At 49.4% G+C, this 18,829-nt stretch overlaps 1 protein-coding gene across 1 annotated transcript in view; it reads left to right on the forward strand.

The window, feature by feature from the left end:
• Positions 1–18,829, forward strand: part of LOC122366362 (titin-like) — a 35,716-nt gene that overhangs the window by 1,067 nt on the left and 15,820 nt on the right. The window contains exons 2-4 of the mRNA XM_043338538.1: positions 12,748–16,075; positions 16,129–16,707; positions 17,128–18,533. Of these exons, the coding sequence (XP_043194473.1) occupies positions 12,765–16,075; positions 16,129–16,707; positions 17,128–18,533 (5,296 nt within the window). The 5' untranslated portion in view covers positions 12,748–12,764. The remainder of the gene's footprint in view (positions 1–12,747; positions 16,076–16,128; positions 16,708–17,127; positions 18,534–18,829) is intronic.

Here is an 18,829-nt window from a genome sequence, read left to right on the forward strand (position 1 = left end):
AGCACACTTATGCAAAGACATGCTGAAGATTACTTGACCGAATTGGCCAGACAAACGGTAGCATAATGAGTAAGAAATGCAGCTTCAAAGGCGCATGTAGTACAAGGAACGCGTACCTTGAAAACGCTCTTGGCGCCCTCACAGCCGAAGTATTCCGAATGACGACTCGTAACAAACATGCGATAATTGTACTCACTTAAGCTTCAGAGCATCACTGACAGGTGGCATCCATGTCTTACGGTTTTCGAAATATCTCGAATTTCGGCTTTGCCCCAACTCCGGCATTGCCCCAACTTCCCCTACCTACAGTGATCAGTGATCATGTCACTGTTTTTATGTGTGCATCATCATGTTCATGTTATATGTGTGCACTGTGTAGTGTGCACTATGTAGTTCCATTAGCTGTAAGGCACAAGCTGAACCTTTTGACATTTTTTAGGCATCTATGCTTGAATCAAATTGATACAGAACACGTTGTGCATGCACTTTAAGTTTATTTTTTATCGATTATTGACATTGCTGCTCGTCCATGCAAGTAGAGATACGAATTACACCACTTGTTCACTCGTTATTACGCGTCCATTGCTATCAGTGTCTCTCTAGTGACAGCGTGACAGACAGCAGGCACCTAGACCCCCGGACAGGACAGAGCAGTGACGCCGAGACTGACTTCTGCAAAATGTCAGGGGCTGGGGACTCTGGTGCTGGGCTGGTCTGGAACTGGGTCTGAAGCTGGGTCACTTGTAGCCGAGGTGGGAATGCTGATACTGCTGGATTTAGACTTTTTGGGATAGGTATTGCAGCTGCATCGACATTCATGTTCACTGTTCAGACAAGCGTTTCAACTGTAGCGTTCTGGAGGCATTCTTTCCTCTCTGTTGCGCAAACATCTATGCCATATTTCCCACGAGACCCTGCTATCCATGACTGACACACTAACAATCAAATCTGTCCGAGCACAAGGCGGCGCCAATCCCGATAATGGCGCAGCGCTGAATGGCATCACACCCACGTATGGGGGGGGGGGGTCAGGGGCATTGGTTTATAGACGGGCCAGTGTATCGAGGCGGCAGAAGACAGCCCAGCTCCTAAAGTGATTTCGCCCAGAGACTGGTTTCGTAACTGCTCTGAGGCAGTGCTAGGCTGTGAATCGTGATTTAATTTGAAGCTGCTGACGTGCAGGGGATTTTTCAGTGAGTTCTGTCTACAGTAAGGCAGGATAATACATTCCCATACATGCAGCATTGCACGTTTAAATCGAGAAAGCCAGGCATTAAAATGGCACGTGCATTATACTGCACTTTTGAAACATACGAGAACTCAATGCTGATTGGTTTCCGAGACATGCAGGAAAATATGTTTTCCTGCACCTTTGGACGTTTTCCTGCACCCCTCGACATTTTCCTGCACCTCTCAAATATATGACGTCATTATGAATGACGTCACATCATAAAGTTGAAGAGCATCATTTTGCTCCTTATAACTTCATTTTATCTATCGTCCATTTTATTTGATTGGCTTATGATATATGTGCCTACATTTTGTTTGATGCAATAATTTTATTATTTGTCATGAATAAAGTGAAACATCACCATATAAAACTTAAACTTTGACGCTATTTCGCAACAAACCATAGCCACGAAGGACTCAACAAGGTTGAAATTGGAGCGTTTTGGTTCCTCCATAACATTTGCAACGCTCCCTATAATGGTACGCATGTATGGGAAATAGCTTCCTGCCCTGTGCTGGGAAAATTTGATGGTGTCACCTCGTATTTTAATCGAAAGTACCTCGGGCCTACCGGCCCTCGGTACTTTCAATTAAAAAACTCGGTGACACCATTAAATTTTCCCAGCCCCGGGCAGGAATGTATTTTCCCATACATGCAACATTGCACGTTTAAATCGAGAAAGCCAGGCATTAAAATGGCACGTGCATTATCCTGCACTTTTGAAACATACAAGAAGTCAATGCTGATTGGTTTCCGAGACATGCAGGAAAATATGTTTTTCTGCACCTTTCGACGTTTTCCTGCACCCCTCGGCGTTTTCCTGCACCTCTCAACTATATGACGTCATTATGAATGACGTCACATCATAAAGTTGAAGAGCATCATTTTGCTCCTTATAACTTCATTTTATCTATCGTCCATTTTATTTGATTGGCTTATGATATATCTGCCTACATTTTGTTTGATGCAATAATTTTATTATTTGTCATGAATAAAGTGAAACATCACCATATAAAACTTAAACTTTGACGCTATTTCGCAACAAACCATAGCCACGAAGGACTCAACAAGGTTGAAATTGGAGCGTTTTGGTTCCTCCATAACATTTGCAACGCTCCCTATAATGGTACGCATGTATGGGAAATAGCTTCCTGCCCTGTGCTGGGAAAATTTGATGGTGTCACCTCGTATTTTAATCGAAAGTACCTCGGGCCTACCGGCCCTCGGTACTTTCAATTAAAAAACTCGGTGACACCATTAAATTTTCCCAGCCCCGGGCAGGAATGTATTTTCCTGCCCGGGGCTGGGAAAATTTAATTGTGTCACTGAGTTTTTTAATTGAAAGTACCGAGGGCCGGTAGGCCCGAGGTACTTTCGATTAAAATACGAGGTGCGGGAAGCTATTTCCCATACATGCGCACCATTATATGGAGCGCTGCAAATGTTTTTGAGGAACCAAAACGCCCCAATTTCAACCTTGTTGAGTCTTTCCTGGTTATGGTTTGTTGCGAAATAGCGTCAAAGTTTTATATGGTGATGTTTCACTTTATTCATGACAAATAATAAAATCCTTGCATCAAACACAATGTAGGTAGGTATATCATAAGCCAATCAAATAAAATGGACGATAGATAAAACGAAGTTATAAGGAGCAAAGTGATGCTCTTCAACTTTATGATGTGACGTCATTCATAATGACGTCATATAGTTGAGAGGTGCAGGAAAACGCCGAGGGGTGCAGGAAAACGTCGAAAGGTGCAGGAAAACATATTTTCCTGCATGTCTCGGAAACCAATCAGCATTGACTTCTTGTATGTTTCAAAAGTGCAGGATAATGCACGTGCCATTTTAATGCCTGGCTTTCTCGATTTAAACGTGCAATGTTGCATGTATGGGAAAAATCATTTTAACTTTTGTTTGATCACAGATAACAGTAGTACTGTTATCTGTGGTTTGATTTTTACTCTCTTTACATATAAAAGATGCGGCGGTCATGGGGCGTGTCATGCAATGTCTTTCAGTAGGTAATTAATTTGTAATTGCATTATATGTTTCTGATATTTCCTTATTTAGTGCAGTGTAAGCACAGACTGTGAGGCCACTTACTGAATGTCTATTCTAAAACACATTCATACAACACAATGGAACACAAACACACACGGACGCAGACCATAACAGAAGTATGTCATTGAGTGTCACTTTTAAGTGCAAGCACCTTACTAGCTCCATTCGATTTATGTTAGGCACGTTATGAAAAAAGAAGTTTTACATTGTATTACCTTAGATGAAGAAAATTCAATGTTTCATGCAGTCCAGAATAAAGCTTATTCCTTTGTAAAAGATGGTTCTTCTTGAATCATTAATTAGTAATAAGAGATTGAACGATTACATAAAGAAAATATTGCAGAGGAGCCTGCTTCTGAAATATTCTGATTCAGAAGATGGCACTGCCTAAAAATGTGAGGCCCGCAATCCGAACGATGCTATACGATCAGAATGGTATAATAAATCCACTGCATATTGTGATGTGGGCTCAGAGATCAATTTTGACCGTACCAGGTGACTTCGACATTCCCATCGCACGGCGCATAAATCAAAGCAATCGGTGAAGTTATGAGAAGAGGCGACGTTATGATGAAATTCCTCATCCTATGCTATAGAGTGGTGGCAGAGAGAGAACGGTGTTGTTTTGAAATTTAATCATGAAGTATTTGGGATAAGGGATAACAGATAAAAATCGTACGCGTAAGCACATTATATTTCAAATAAAGAATGTCCATGATAACTAATTTAAATTTATCCTGACTAAAAGTTCATCTTGGCCCAGCCAGCCACCATCACAGGGAAATGTATGAAATTGCAAACCACACCAGCATCTATACTCACATTGAAGGACGTGATTTGAAGCATACCATAACATTTGAAGCATAGAAACATTATGATATTAATCAAATATTCAGAAACGATATACCCCGCTTCATAGATGAAGCGGGATCTGTGATCCAAGTCTTTAGTGTTGATCCAGCCTTTCGCTTATGATTTATGAAATTCAGAGCACTGCTGACACTTGTGAAGTGATCCGTATAAAGTAACTGATCGCTCTTTCTCGATCGTGACATGGCTGTCCAAGACCTCTGTGAATAATATCAAACACTATGGCGTCTATTTTGTCAGTTATGATTAGTTGGCCACTATTCATGAAACAGTAACGTTATGTTGTGTCACTTAACTTTCATCTGACTGGAATTTATTCCATGACGCAAGTGACAGGGGCTCTACAAACTCCTGCCTCTGAAACTACGAGTCCAATTTTCAATTCAATTGGCGTTTGCTGGCCCCAGAAAAACAGTCGAGCGAGACCTAATTTTGTTGACTTCGAGGTCATCAATGACGTTATCGGTCATACCAAACGGAAAAAAATTATCAGCACGCTAATTTACTGTATCAATGTTGAACATAACATCATCGATAACATTTCTTGTCGTTTTACGTATATCGCTGGTGTCTTATTTCGGTTCCCGACTCCTCTTTCAAAACTCCAGCCTCGCCCCGCAATTACTGAGATTCCCCATCCAGGCCCCCTCCCCTCCTTCCCCACCCGTCCCCCTCCCATCCCCGTCACGTGGGCGGCGCGCCTGGACCGTTAGTTCTCCATTCCGCCACGGGGAGGCCGGAGAAGCGCCGCCGCCGGCGCCGCCGCCGCCGACGGTCAATACGGCCGAGCCTGCGCACGGCTCGACCCGCGCGGCCGGCAGGACGGACGGTGCAGGCGGCGGCGACGGTGTGACTGTGTGCCCCCGTTGGCCGTCTCACCAACCATAGCGTCACCAGAGAAACATGCCCTGGTTCAGGTACGTGACGCCACAGAGGTCAGGTCAGTCAGCTGGACCCGGCCGGCGACTGGGTGGGTCGGGCGGCTGGGGAGTGGCAGGGAGGTCGGGAGCTGTGCGGGCCTCAATGGGACGTGTCGTCGTCTTGTTATCGAGCGATGTTCGGTTTGGTCCAACATCCCTGTTTTTGTCGGAGAGTGTGATTAGAGGTGGAAATCTCAAGTGATTACGTGATGGAGAGGTCGTACGAAGTTCGGGGAAAGATTGGAGAAACACGCTGGTGGTTTTCTTTTCGGGTAGTCGGTTAGAGGTCGATGGGCTCTCATCGGTTTTTATATTCGTCTGAAACTCATATCTGACTGCATAATTAAGAAGTGTACTGTGCTGCTAAAGGCTAAACTTAATTCAGATGGGAGATCACGTTTTATGCAACCAGCAGACCAGAAAGCTTGATCTCAGACTCTCAGCGCGGGTGAAAACAACGACCTCCACCGCTCTCCGGCAATGGCATTTCGGTGTCGCCGTCAGCCGCCTACCGAGCCACCGACGACCATTTCCCAGAGCTCCCATCGCCAGGCCCAGACCCATTCACAACGAGGATATTGAATCCCGTCACCGCGACCCTATCGCTCTGAGCACCCGGCCGTCGGAAATGCCCCACGGTCGCGGTCGCCCTCTCGGCCGGGGCAATGGCGGCGACCAGAGCCGGCAGCGTGGTCGGCGGGTCGTCTCGGCGGCGCGTCCCCTGCGGCCGGCGGAGTTTCGGCGCCACCACCGCCCTGCAAACCATTTCTGCCAATCGATCCGCCGGGGCTGCAGTCCGATTTGGTGCGCTCCAGGCCGGACGGCGGCACAGCCTAACATCCAGGCGTCATGAGCCGGTAGAGCTCGGCGGCACAGCCTACCACTTCAGGCAGGCATGGTGCTGCCATCCAGCGGCCGGGTGCTGAACTTCATGTCGCAGCAGACTTGGCTGCTGGAATGAAGATGTCGGCTGCGGGGAATAAATGCTGAAAGCCGAGCTTCATGTAGATGACCTTTCAAGGGATCATCAGATCAAGGCAAATACAATGCTTTGTGATTGAGAGGTAGGTATCTAGTGGAGAGCCTTTGAAGGGCAAGCCTCATTGATAAAGATAAATATGCTTCGGGTTTTCAGTGTGCCTATTTCAGTTCCGTCACTAACTTTGATTATAAAACTCGTGTTCAAAATTTGGCTTGATTTCTTTCAACTTAACTACAACTTGTGACGATACCTGTTATCCCTAGCATTTCAAATAGCCACGCTAATAAAAACGACGACGCATATCGCCTGTTGATGCGTGGTGTAGGAGCCAAGTTAGGGGAGTCGCAACATCTCCCCCCCCCCCCAAAAAAAAAAGAAACTGACGATTTGTGCGAACATCAGCACGACGTGAGTTGAATGCATCAGAATTCAGGGCCGTGTTGCAATATCAGTGTCTGGCATCCAGTGTGCCACGTCAGTCAGTCAGCGCGCATCGCTCTCTGTTTTCCTCGTTTGCTCGGTTTAACAAGGCTTCCGGTCCATTCAGACCATTTTGGACTGGCGAGCTGAGAGAAGAAATTAATTCATTGAGCTGACGCAACCCCTGGCTGGTGTCCCGTAGCATAGGCTGAATCCGTCCCGTTGGAACTGGCTTGTCCCGATAGTACATACAACCCATCCAGCCGTTCAAACGGTCATCCCCGAGGGGTATGCTCCCCAAGAACCTCCTCTTGCCGATTGCCTGGTAGGGGCGACCGACAGCCCGTAACGATGGTGATCAACGATAGGTACTAGTGGTGTCAATTTCAGGAAACGTTTGTCCAATGTCCGTCCAATGTCCAATACTTACGTCGACTGTCCGTCCAGAAATGTCCAAGCCAGCCATTTGTCCAAAGATGTCCGACATCTACGCAATAGTTTACACTCAACACCGTTATTTAATTTGCTTTTAATCTATCGTTACCAGCTCAAAAGTGTTAATCATATCGAAAGCTGAGCTTTCTAACAGCCAATCAATGTTAAAACACAATTACTTTATAAAAATATTGAGGTGTAGCAAGCGATTGTCCAAAGTTGTCCAAAGGCTGCTGTCATTGTCCAACCGAATTCCGAGTTGGACATTGGACAAAATCGGAATTCCGAAGATTCAAGTTCCGATTGACACCACTAATAGGTACTGAGGATGGAAGAGGATGGATGCCTCCCCGTTCTCTACCATCCTGGGCCAGACCATTACCAGTCGAGTTCTAAGCTGCGATCAGTAGACCGAGATCGACTACTTGACAAGAGTTCCGCTACTCAGCAAGGCGTACTTACAAGGATGTACCAAACACTGACACATGTTGCGAGGCCACAGCGCTCTGCTAGGGAGTGGTAAGGTGTTGATTACTTAGACAGCGCCTGTCGTCTACCGCGTGAGATTGGACGGTCGGCTGGGCCCTGAGAGAGCAGCACTGGATCGATTAACGCCACAGACGAGAGGCGTACTATGACCGCACTCTAGCACCGCGAATTTACATTGAAATGAGCTGTAACGCTGCTTTGCAGTATTTATGTACTTACTCTTGATTTAAACAAATTGAAAACATTGCCATTAGATTGCTTGAAATACATGCATCAGTAAAGCTTAGCGTAGTAATCGGGTGCTTTCCCAATATAGGCACCCACTTAACCCTCGCATGTGTGCGGCGTTTGCCAGCTTCTAATGTGTAGGGGGGGGGGGTCGGTTGGACCCCCCCCTTGCCGTTTGGCCCCTGATCGAGCTAGAGCTTCGCGGAAAAAACGAGCGTGTTGCCCGTGACGAGAGGAAGCCGATGATACCCAATTTTAAGGTCCTAGGTCATTGGTTGACCTTCCAGGTCAGGTCAATGACCCAAAGTCGGGAAAATCGGGACCTGTTAGAAAGTCGTAAAGTGTGGCTGCTAAGGGGTTTTTCGGGGTGCTGATCACGAATATCGTGTTAGTTTTGATCACAGATGATGTCTTGAAGCATTTAGACCAGGTCGGGTCAGGTCAGGTCAGGTCAACCAGTAGGCGTCGTGACGGGTATTCGTAGTACGTGTCAACCGTCTCTGACAGCTTCGTAACATGTTACGAAGTCACCAAAACTACTTCGTAAATGTTCAAATGGTTGCTAAATTCGAATTCAGCTCCAAAAACTAGCCTAGAAACATGTAAAACTCGAAAAAGTGACCCGAGGTCACCCGAGGTCACCAAAGGTCAATGACCTGACCTGACCTTCAGGTGACCTTGACACACACGGGAGTAACATCAAATCACATGTTTGAACGTTTGAAACCACGAAAAGCTTGCAAACACGCGGCTAGTGCGAGCCGACATACGCGAAATCGCGATTCCGGCCAAACATGGTCTCGGAAAAGAGGTCACAGGTCAAAGGTCATTTGGGTCAGGGTCATGAAATTTTCAGGGTAGGTGTAAAATTGATCAATGCGAGGGTACTGAAAGTTTCGTCGCGATCGGCCGCTTTTTACGCGAGTTATTCCCGAAAAACCATGGGGGGGTCCATCCGACCCCCCCCCCCCTACACATGCAAGGGTTAAGATCATTTGCCAGTGTTGGCAAAGCAGAACTTGGGCATGGTCTGCAGGTTCCATTACGTACATAATTCTCCAGACATCCGATTTGAGTAGGCTGGACACTAAACAGCCAATGCTTAGGAATGGCACGGGTGGGCGAGAACCACACATGCCAAATTTATCTTCCTGGCCATTTCATCTTAGTTCACCTCACCTCAAAAGATGAGTCATCCTCAGGACCTAGCTACGACATATATCACCTTCATCACCTACCCGCCGTCGCAGGAACGGTGGGGTGATGTATTTTCTGCTCGGTGGAAGTAGGCGTCTGGAAGTGGATAGCCCTCTTGACGCTATATGTTCTTCTGAAGTCAAATGCTTTGCTTTTAATCACAGTAAAAGTGGTCTTGTATTCATTCGCATATAACGTAAGAAATTCTAGATGTTAACCCTCGCCCATGTAGGGGGGGATTGGTGCAACCCCCCCCCCCCCTGAGGCTTTTCGGAAGTAGTGCAAAAACGGCGGCGTGCAGCGCCGCCAAATTTTGGGTACCTTATGGGGCAAATCTTGCGCATCTTTTGATAAAAAAAAAATTTGACCGGGTCATGTCAGGTCACGGAGTTATGACGTCACAAAGGGAACAGCCTCCGGCCGGATTTTCACAAACTGAGTGCCAACGCCCGAGGTTTCCTGCCGGTGGTATGGACATCGGTTGATGGATCGTGATGAAACTTCCCATGCATGTTGGGGCAAGTATTGGCTATCATATGGTATAAGAAACTTGACCGGGTCAGGTCAGGTCACGGAGCTATGACGTCACAAGAGGAACAGCGTCCGGTACTATTTTTGAAAAGCGCCCGAACCACTATTTTGCTAATTCTTGTCACCTCAATGGGAATATGCAGCAATATTAGCTTCTATAGGGAGCAAATGGACCTCCCAAATCCAAAAATACAATCAGATTTCAAAAATTTAAATTTTGATTTTTCGAATTTCTGCCGCCGACTGTGACCTTGCCGACTTCCGGCGCTCCCAACGCGCCATTTTTAGAGCTAGGGAAACGAAATACATACCAAACGATAGAGAATTGATCAAGGAACACGATAGTGAAGGTTTCAAGTCGATATCTTCCACTGTTTTGCCGCAATCGCCGCGGAAAATTGAAAAAGTCTATTTTTCCGAAAATTTGACCTTTGACCGGTCAAAAGTAGGTCAAATGTTGACCTAGGACCAAAAAATATACCACCAATCGCGAGATCTCGGCGAGAGCAATCCGTTGGTCTTTTCCGCTAAGCTCTACAACGCTCCGTTTTCAAACGCCAAGGGGGGGTCGCACCAACCCCCCCCCCGCATGGGCGAAGGTGGCAGATCGCCGTTTACGGGCGAGGGTTAATTGCTGCATTTGACAGAATGTGAACCATGTATTTGTGAGAATTGGTAACACATCATGACTACATTTTGTTCCAATCTTTGACAGCCGCTACTGATGATTATAATGCCCAAAAAATATTCCCATAGTATTGATTTAAAGAATATACTAGTATGTAATTCATAATAGATAATCAAATCAAATGAAGCCCATGTTCAGTATCTACTGAACATGATTCATTGGTAGGGGGTATAAAAACATCCCAATAAAACAAATTCAGTTTTGCTTAAGTGTCCTATGCCGGGCTCGAACAAACTCCAAATTCATCCACGGCTATCTCCGGTGTACCATGGGCTCGATAACTCTTAGAGGAGATACCGATCTGCCTTCACAATCCATCCTTTCCCTTCCTATACCCTCCCCCTCGGCCTCCGATGGGTTCAGTGACGTCACTGTCTCCGCCTGCGTCCGTCTGATGACGTCACAATGAATCAGCTGCCGTCAGCGGGGGCCATCTTGGTCGTGACCAACCCCCCCCCCCCCGCCACCGCCGCTACCTCAGGCGAGCACTCGATGAACGGTGCGCCGTCGGCGGGCTGGCAGCAGCATCGGCAGCGACGGCCGTCGTCGTCGGCGTCGACGGGGCGCCCGTGGGATCGATGGCCGTCCGACGCGAGACGTCGCGTCGGCAGAGGGAGGGCAGGCCGACGATCGGCGCCTACTCCGCGGGGTGTCGGCTGACGCATGGGAAGGCCGCGAGCCGTCGGCAGCGGCGGCCTGGGTAGGGAGGGTCGCTGGACTTCAGGCACGGCGGGTACCGACGGGGTACGGAGGATTGGCCTAGCCATGACCAGGCGCAGTCGCTTTCGATATTGCGGTGGTGTCTAAGAAATTGTTACGTAAAATAGTTGGATTGTAATCTATTTGCTTGAAATGTCAGATATACCAGTCGTGCCACCCTGGTTTGATACGCTGCATTGCTCTTTTTCAATATTGTGCTTTGTGAAATAATAATGCAGCGTTGTGAAATGATTCTGCAGTGTTGCGAAATGTCAAAAGTTTTGATGTTATTCCTGATATTTAGATAGCCAAATATTCGGTTGATAACATATACATACAATACAAACATTCGGTTGTAGACGTAGTTTTCCAAATTTTGGAAGCGCAAGCAGTAAATTTCTGACCTATAAACACACTTTTTCCCGTATTTTCACTGATTAAGGCTCATTTCATCATTTTACCCTGAAGCTCACAGGTGGGCCGTGACTGTTGCAGAGACGCAACAGATGCGTCATATCATGAACACCGGCGAGGAATAAGGCCATGCGAGGACGCAACAGCCTTACGTAATCATCGTGAATAAACCAGGTGCTTGAAGTGTCGTCTGTAGCACCGGAGAATAAAGGAGTCACCGGCAGACGACTGGACATGACATTGCAATTTACTGACTTGAAACGCGTGGAACTTTGCGACGTCAGTTTATCAGTTTTGAATGTCCCGTAAAATAATGTAAGCGAAGGCTGAATATGGGTCTATTTACAAAATGTTATCGCACTCCATGACCTATCAAATTTATTGGAACTAAGTAAATTATTCTGGATGCTTCTGTTATTATTCTGCTCGGCAATTATATTGCTCGCATCAATCATGTACCTACATTTGTTATATTACGTTATTGTAACGACCCGAGTACACGTTGCTAATACCCAAATGATGTGAAAAGTAAACCAGGAAGCAGAAATAACATACCAACATATTCCATATGTTTTTTTTTATACAGAATGCGCCAATTCACCCCACATATTGCCCGATTTAAAGAAATTCCACCTGACTTTACCAGCCAATCTCCGCCAATGCCTGTGACAGCCCGTCTGTTCCTGCTGCAACACTGCCTGATCTCCCCAGACAGTAAAACTGGCTCTGTCCGCCATGAATCTTGAACAATGTCCAATCGTCTCCGGCCGGGGTCCGTTGAAGCCGGTGAACTGACACGGCTTCTAGCGATGTTAGGACTGCTAGGGAGACGCTGGTAAAGCCAGACGGAGGTTGTCTGGTCCGCCAGCACGGAGGGGCGAGGGGAGAATTCTGATTCACTCCTCAGGCGAGGGGAAGGGGAGCAATACCCGATGCAAAGTCCCTGCGGACATGTATGAGTCATAACTAATTCACAGCGCTGCAGTCTGTCCCGTCCACAATCAGGAAACGTACTTTGGTAAAACGTTCACTGTGGACCTTGAGCGAGCTAGTGATTGCCTATCGAATACTGCCCATTCACAATCCTATTGACCTCCACTGGTCATTCACGTCTGCTAAAATGAACGCATTCTAGTCACAATGGAGAACATATAACTATAGGTACACAATCAAACAGATCGATGGTGAAAAGTTTGAAAGCAATCTTTTTTTAGCCGTGGATGATAGCTACAGAGTTCTTTCGTCATAGTGACGTCCATCGGTGTCCAATGACAGGAACTCTGTCGGAGGAGAAATATGCGCAAATCCGTCACAACCTTTTCTTAATTTCAATGGTTTTGCCAATGCGGTCCCTCATGCTGTAGATCACACAGTTTCTACATGCTGTAAAAAGTGTGTGCACAGAAAGTGCACACACGTTCTCAAAGCTCCATGGCTATAAGCACTTGCATTACGTTCATGAGCTATGTGCTTTTGTAGCACATTCCGGAATCTCCAAGCAACAAAACACTGCTCACATAGGTCATTATCTCATGGCAGTCCTGATATCCATACTTACACTTCTTTCTATCTGTTTCAGATCTTTCAAGTTAGGACATGTACAAATTAACAAAAGGCATCAAGAAGAAAGTTAAAGGCAAGAAAAAGCCTACCGAAGAAGAGCTTGAGCAAGAAGAGCTTCGGCAATATCGTCTTGAGAAGCAGCGGGAGCAGGAACTTCGCGAACAGGAACAGCGAGAGAAAGAAGAACAAGGTCAGGGTGACGAAGGAGCCGAGGATCCGACAGCAGCGGGAGCTGCAGCGGCTCCTTCAGAGGAGTCGGGGAAGCCACAGCAGAAGCCGGCAGAGTCAGACGAGTGGGCCAAGTTCCGTGCGCTCACATCCGGTGTCGACTCCGTTCTCAGCAGCACAAAAGAGAGTCTCCAGACTATCAAGGAAACAAGCTACTTCATCAAGAAGAAGCCAGCTTCTGAGCAAGAACCTGAGGTAGAAAAGAAGCCAGTTGCTCCTGAGGTCAGCAAGCCGAAGTGGGTCGACGTAGATGTTGAGGAAGAGTCACCAGAGTCTGAGACAGAGCCTGAACCAGTAGAACAGCCTGTTGAATCTCAGAAAACACCATCTCCTGAGAAAAGGCGTGACCTTGAAGAGGTTTTATCCGAGGTTGAGAAACTAGAACGTGCTCAGTATTTCGAAGAGGACGTCTTTAACACCGAATACGTTGACGCCGTCAAGGATATCAACCTTGCTGTTATCCCTGATAGTCCAACAGAGGACGGCGACGACCCATTCGATACATCAGCGGTTGACGAGGTCCTCCGTGAAAAGCCAGAAGAAATCAAGAAAAAGAAACTTAAGGCTTTCGCGTTAGGCAAAGCAGTTGAAGTCCTTAGCGGTGCCCAGAAAGATAGCGAGAAGTCCGCCGAGCAGGTAGAAGCTCCAGCTACAGCTGCTCCTAAGAAATCACGCCGTCGGGAGCGAGGTGTTTACAGACGAAAGGGCTCCTTGGACCTACTTGAAACATCAGAAGCGGCTCTACCCTCGGAGGACATCAGAGTTACAAAAAGTGCAACTGTTTCTCCGACAGAGGAGGCACCGACAAAGAAAACACTTCTTGATGAGGACATTGAAGATGGCGGCGATTTCGAGTTAAATCTTGCCGTAACACCTGACTTCCACAAACCCCAGCCAGTACCCGATACCGTAAAGAGCAAGGACAATAGTCCCACTGAACCCCACAACCAGATTATCAGTGATATTGTCAGCGAGTTCGATACCAAGGCTGAGCCTTCTCAGGCTGGGAGTAACGAGCAGATTCTTACAGCCAAACCACCTGATGAAAACGACCTAGAGTTTGATTCTCTTGCAACCGAATCACTTCTTCGAGCCAAGGATCGCGAGGAAATCATCGGTGACGACGACCCATTCGATACATCTGCAGTCACACAAGTCCTGGGTGAAGACAAGACTGCTGACACAGTTGACTTTGACGAAGAGGAAGTCAAGTTTGAGGCCGATTTTGGAGAAGCAAAGCCGAGACCATCTCGTCCTCCACCGCCTGTGATTATCACTTCTCCAGAAAAAGAGACACCAGACTTTTTGACATCTAACGAACATCACGACTACGAACCTCTCCCCGAACCAATCAAGTTTTCAAACGAACAGGAAAAGAAGCCTGATAACAATCAAACCAGCCAGGAAGAAGAAGAGGAAGTTGATCCCTTTGATACCACCGCTGCAGACAAGCTTGTCGGAACCGAAATCAAGCTTCTCGAGCAGGAGCTTTTCGACTCTTCCGACGCACCAGGATCTGAGCAGACATCGGTCCCCGTTGCAAACGAGGACGACTTTGACTTTGACCCTCGTGCAGGAGAAGAGAAACCGGAACCAGATCCGTTCGATACATCATTTGCTGGAGGGTTTGTCTCGAAACCTGTTGACGCAGCAGAGCTTTTAGCCTCGACGCCAACGCAAGACTCTACGCCCGTTGTTTTACCAACGGAGCAGGTAACAGGCTCAACCTCACAGGCAGAGGTCGATCCATTTGACACATCTATCGCGGACACTTTCGGCAACGTCGAGCTGCAAGTACTAGAGACCGAACTTCTGACAACACCTGAGCCAGCTGCAGTAACAGATCTAGCAACAAAACTAGATCTCTCTGCAACCAGTGCACCGCCACGACCTCCTCCACCTGCTCCTAAGAGTGATTCTACCTTTCCGGTAGCATTTGACGTGACACCTGAGCCAAAGCCTGCACCTCTTCCAGAGCTCCTTACCCTAACTCCTGAAGAGGAGCACACGGCACCTGTTGAGCTAGTTCCACAGCGCCCGGAGGACCCGCCTGAAGAGATAGATCCGTTCGACACATCCATCGCCGACAAATTCGGCACTGTTGAGGTAGGAGTTCTTGAGCAGGAGTTGCTTGGAGCGTCCCCCGCTCCGGCACCAAAACAACTCACCGAACTTCTTCCCAACTTAGCCGAAGAGATTTCAGCAGTAAAGTCCGGTACGAACAGTGTACAAGAAGAAGCAGGCGCAGAAGAAGAAGAAAGAGACGTTTTCGATACGTCTTACGTCGACCCTGCTAGTATCGTACATCCGTCTGAGGTTGACGGCGCTCGTTTTACGAAACCAAGCTCCCTGAGTGTATCTGAGAGCTCGGCAGCACTGCTAGCGTCCACTCCCGAAGATCCCAATCCACTGCTCCAGCCCGTCTCTGCTACCGGGACCCAGTCAGAAACAGAGGAAATCGACCCATTCGACACATCCGCCGCAGAACAGTTCGGACACACCGAGCTACGTGTTCTCGAAAGCGAGCTTCTTGGTGAAGTACGCTGCTCACAACAACCACCGACAAGACCCGCACCCCCGCGACCAGCCCCTCCCCGGCCAACTCCGCCCGCTAAGCTGCCCGCCTCCCTGTTGGCACCTTCTGCAGACGAGCTTCTTGCGGTAACTCCAACCTCAGAGCAGGCACCAACACTCCAGCCAAGCGCAGATCTTCCACCACCGCGACCACTTTCCCCGGTTGCGCTCGATCCGTTTGACACGTCGATTGCCGACAAGTACGGTGCCACCGAGCTCCGCGTCCTCGAGCAAGAGTTCGCCGGAAACGAAGCGGCATCGCCGGCGCTGAAACGTTCTGTGAGCGACCCTGATTTTGATCCGCGCGGAGAAGAGAAGGTAGCCAGGCCGGCCACCCCGAAGGCCGCTGCTGGTGCGGTTGGCTGTCTCCTGGACGCTGATACCGGAGCTCCTGGCGCAGGACAAACACTGACGGCAACTGTTGTGTCAGCTCCGACTGTTGAAGAACCCGAGGAAGTCGATCCGTTTGATACAAGCATCGCTGACAGTCTGGTACCTGGTAAAGGAGAGATTCTGGCGCTTGAGCGCGAACTGCTGCACTCGTAAGAAGTCAGTAAAACACTGCCCCGATAGTCGTGAGTGTTGCGTGTTAGAAAGTGTTTCTAGTAAAACTATCAACCATGGCTTCTGGTAATCCCTTCTTAGAGATGGGCGGCTTTGGAGGGTTCGAATCCTCTCAGCGAGATGACTCTGCTGCACTCAGCAACCCTTTCATGGACGACGCTCCAGGCCCAGCTGCAGCCCTGGACAACAACCCCTTCGGCGCCTTCCTGGCTTCCTCGGAGCCCGCGCCTGCTCCTGTCGCCGACGCGGCTCTCAGCAATCCCTTTGCCGACTCTGTACCGCCACCCAGGCCTCAGCCGCCGGTGTCACGCCCACCACCCCCTAAAGTCAGCGTAGCAGCGACGGCGCCGCCCCCTGTGCCGCCTCCACCTCACACTGACCTTCTGGACGGGCCGGCGGCCCCTCCGCCGCGACCTCCTGTGCCCGAGGCGACCCGCAACCTGCTGGCCTCCGTGACCGGTCACCTGGAGGCGGCCAGCGACTCGCTGTTCGGTCAGCTGAGTAACGTGAAGACGCCGCGCCAGAGTCCGACCCACATGCTGTCCCGCTCGCCGTCTCCACCCCTGGATGGTCTGGATGAACATGTGGAACATCATGATGTCGCCTTCAGGTGAGCATAATTACCCACCCCTCTCTTTACCTTTCATTCGATAATACTTTTAGTCCAGATATAGGCTAGAAACTAAGACAAATCCAAGATGCTTTGCTGGCCCGTGCGTGTTTGACCTGTCTATGATTGGTCGATAGCGTGACTCATAAGGTTTTGATTGTGGCGGCATGTATTGATCGTTGCGATAGTGACGATAATGGCCAGATAATGCCCAAAAATCAATGATTTGTATGGCCATATTGCGTGTGTCCTATTGCCAACTGCCGTTTCATAATTTTGTCCCATATGACCATATAAATTTGCTTCTCACGCTAGCGTATGGAGACATAAGTGAGTCAGTTAACGTTAAAATCTCAACAACTCTCGCTCAAGTAAATGCATCCAAAACGAATTTAGCAAGTATCGGCTCGTTTTTTCCAGCGCTGCGTTCGGCCAGACCGTCGAGGAACTAAGCGACCATGAGGACGCTCCAGACCACGCCCATGCGCCCACGGACTCTGCCGCCCACGAGATCGACCTCTGGGACTCGGCACCCGCAGCACCGGTCACCAAAACCAAGGATCAGATCTTGAGTCTGTTCAACGCACCGGCGACCAGAAAACCAGAACAGGAGGTAGACCTGCTAAGTAGTTCGTTCCACGACGAAGCCGCGCACCCAACTGGAGATCTTCTGGCTGACGGGCCACCGATGCCACCAGCGAAGGACGGAGCGGACATGTTGGAGCAGCCTGTGTTGACGGCAGCGCCTGCTTCCGTCCCGGCTGTACCCGAGCCAACGATTTGGGATACACCGGAACCTCCGAAGGTAGCGACAGAAGAGGGAGATAAGGATGGCACGACGCAAGCTGCGCCTGAGGAGGTGAAGGAGACGGAGGATGAGGCTGCCGACAGTGCTGAGGGTTTGCAGCCGCCGGCTCCGCCGCCCCATCAGTCATCACCGTCAGAGGAGGTGCCGCTGAGACCACTGGAGCTACAGCTGGACGCTCCACCTGACGCCAAGGTTGTGGTGGATGCACCGGAGGAAGACGGACGCGCCCACACGGCGGCCGCCTTCATGGACGAGTTCTCCACGCCTGTGGTGCCTGTGTCTCAGATCACTCCTCCGTCTCCACTCAGTCCGCCAGGACCGTCCCCGATCCCCTCCGTGGTGGCGACGCCTACACTGGCCGAGGGTCCGCCGCCTGGACAGTATGAACCGTCTCAGCCACCGACGGCTCTGACACCTCCCGAGGAACTGACCGCGCCGCCCCCGCCCCCGCCCGAGCCGGAGGTGGCGCCTCAGCCGGCGAGACCACCGCCGCCTCCTCGGCCAGCCGCGCCCCCTGCCCGGCCCCCTCCGCCTGGTGTGACAGCCGCTGCACCCGCCGCCCCACCGAAACCGACTGTCGATCCGCTCAACATCTTCTCAGCGCCTTCAGAACCCTCCAGCATCTTCGGAGGAGGCATCGAGCCCCCAGCAGTACCATCCGCTCCGGTACCTTCCCCGCTCGGTATCTTCGATACTCCACCAGCGACCGCGGCAGCAGCTTCGTCAACCACACAAGCTGTTGACCCCTTAGACATCTTCTCGGCTCCAGCGGCGTCAGAGCCGGCGGCAGTGCGTCGTCCGCCACCTCCTGCGCCACCGAGGCGCCAGCCGCCGCCCTCGCCTAACCCCTTCCTGGAGACAGTGGAAGCCGGCGATGTAGCGGACGCAGCTGCACCGCAGGAGGATGCCTTTGACGCGTTTGCAGCGAGGTTTGAGAAGGCAGCGGATGATGCGGCAACTGGTGGCGCTGTGGATCCGTTCGGGGCGGCGACTGGGACGGCCGACAAGTCTGCGTCAGGTGAGATGATCTGTGGGTCGAGTAACTATTGTACGTTTCAGACCAGAAAGAGAAGTTTGGTGTATGTCTACAAAACGTCAGTCATACAGTGAAAATGTAACAGAAGATGTCATTACGCCATCAAAGGAACCAGTTATTGCTTCTCAGCTTTGCATATGATAGCTTCTTGGCTATCCTTTTTGATTACTTGACTTCTCCGAAATAATAAATGCGTTTCATATGTTATCGGTCCACAAAAAGCTTAACATTTGCCGGCCACGATCATGACAGGGTCCATTGCTTCTCGTGTTCGCCTA

This window comes from Amphibalanus amphitrite, unplaced genomic scaffold, assembly GCF_019059575.1.
Source record: "Amphibalanus amphitrite isolate SeventyFive unplaced genomic scaffold, NRLGWU_Aamphi_draft 000800F_arrow, whole genome shotgun sequence".
NCBI classification, from domain to species: domain Eukaryota; kingdom Metazoa; phylum Arthropoda; class Thecostraca; order Balanomorpha; family Balanidae; genus Amphibalanus; species Amphibalanus amphitrite.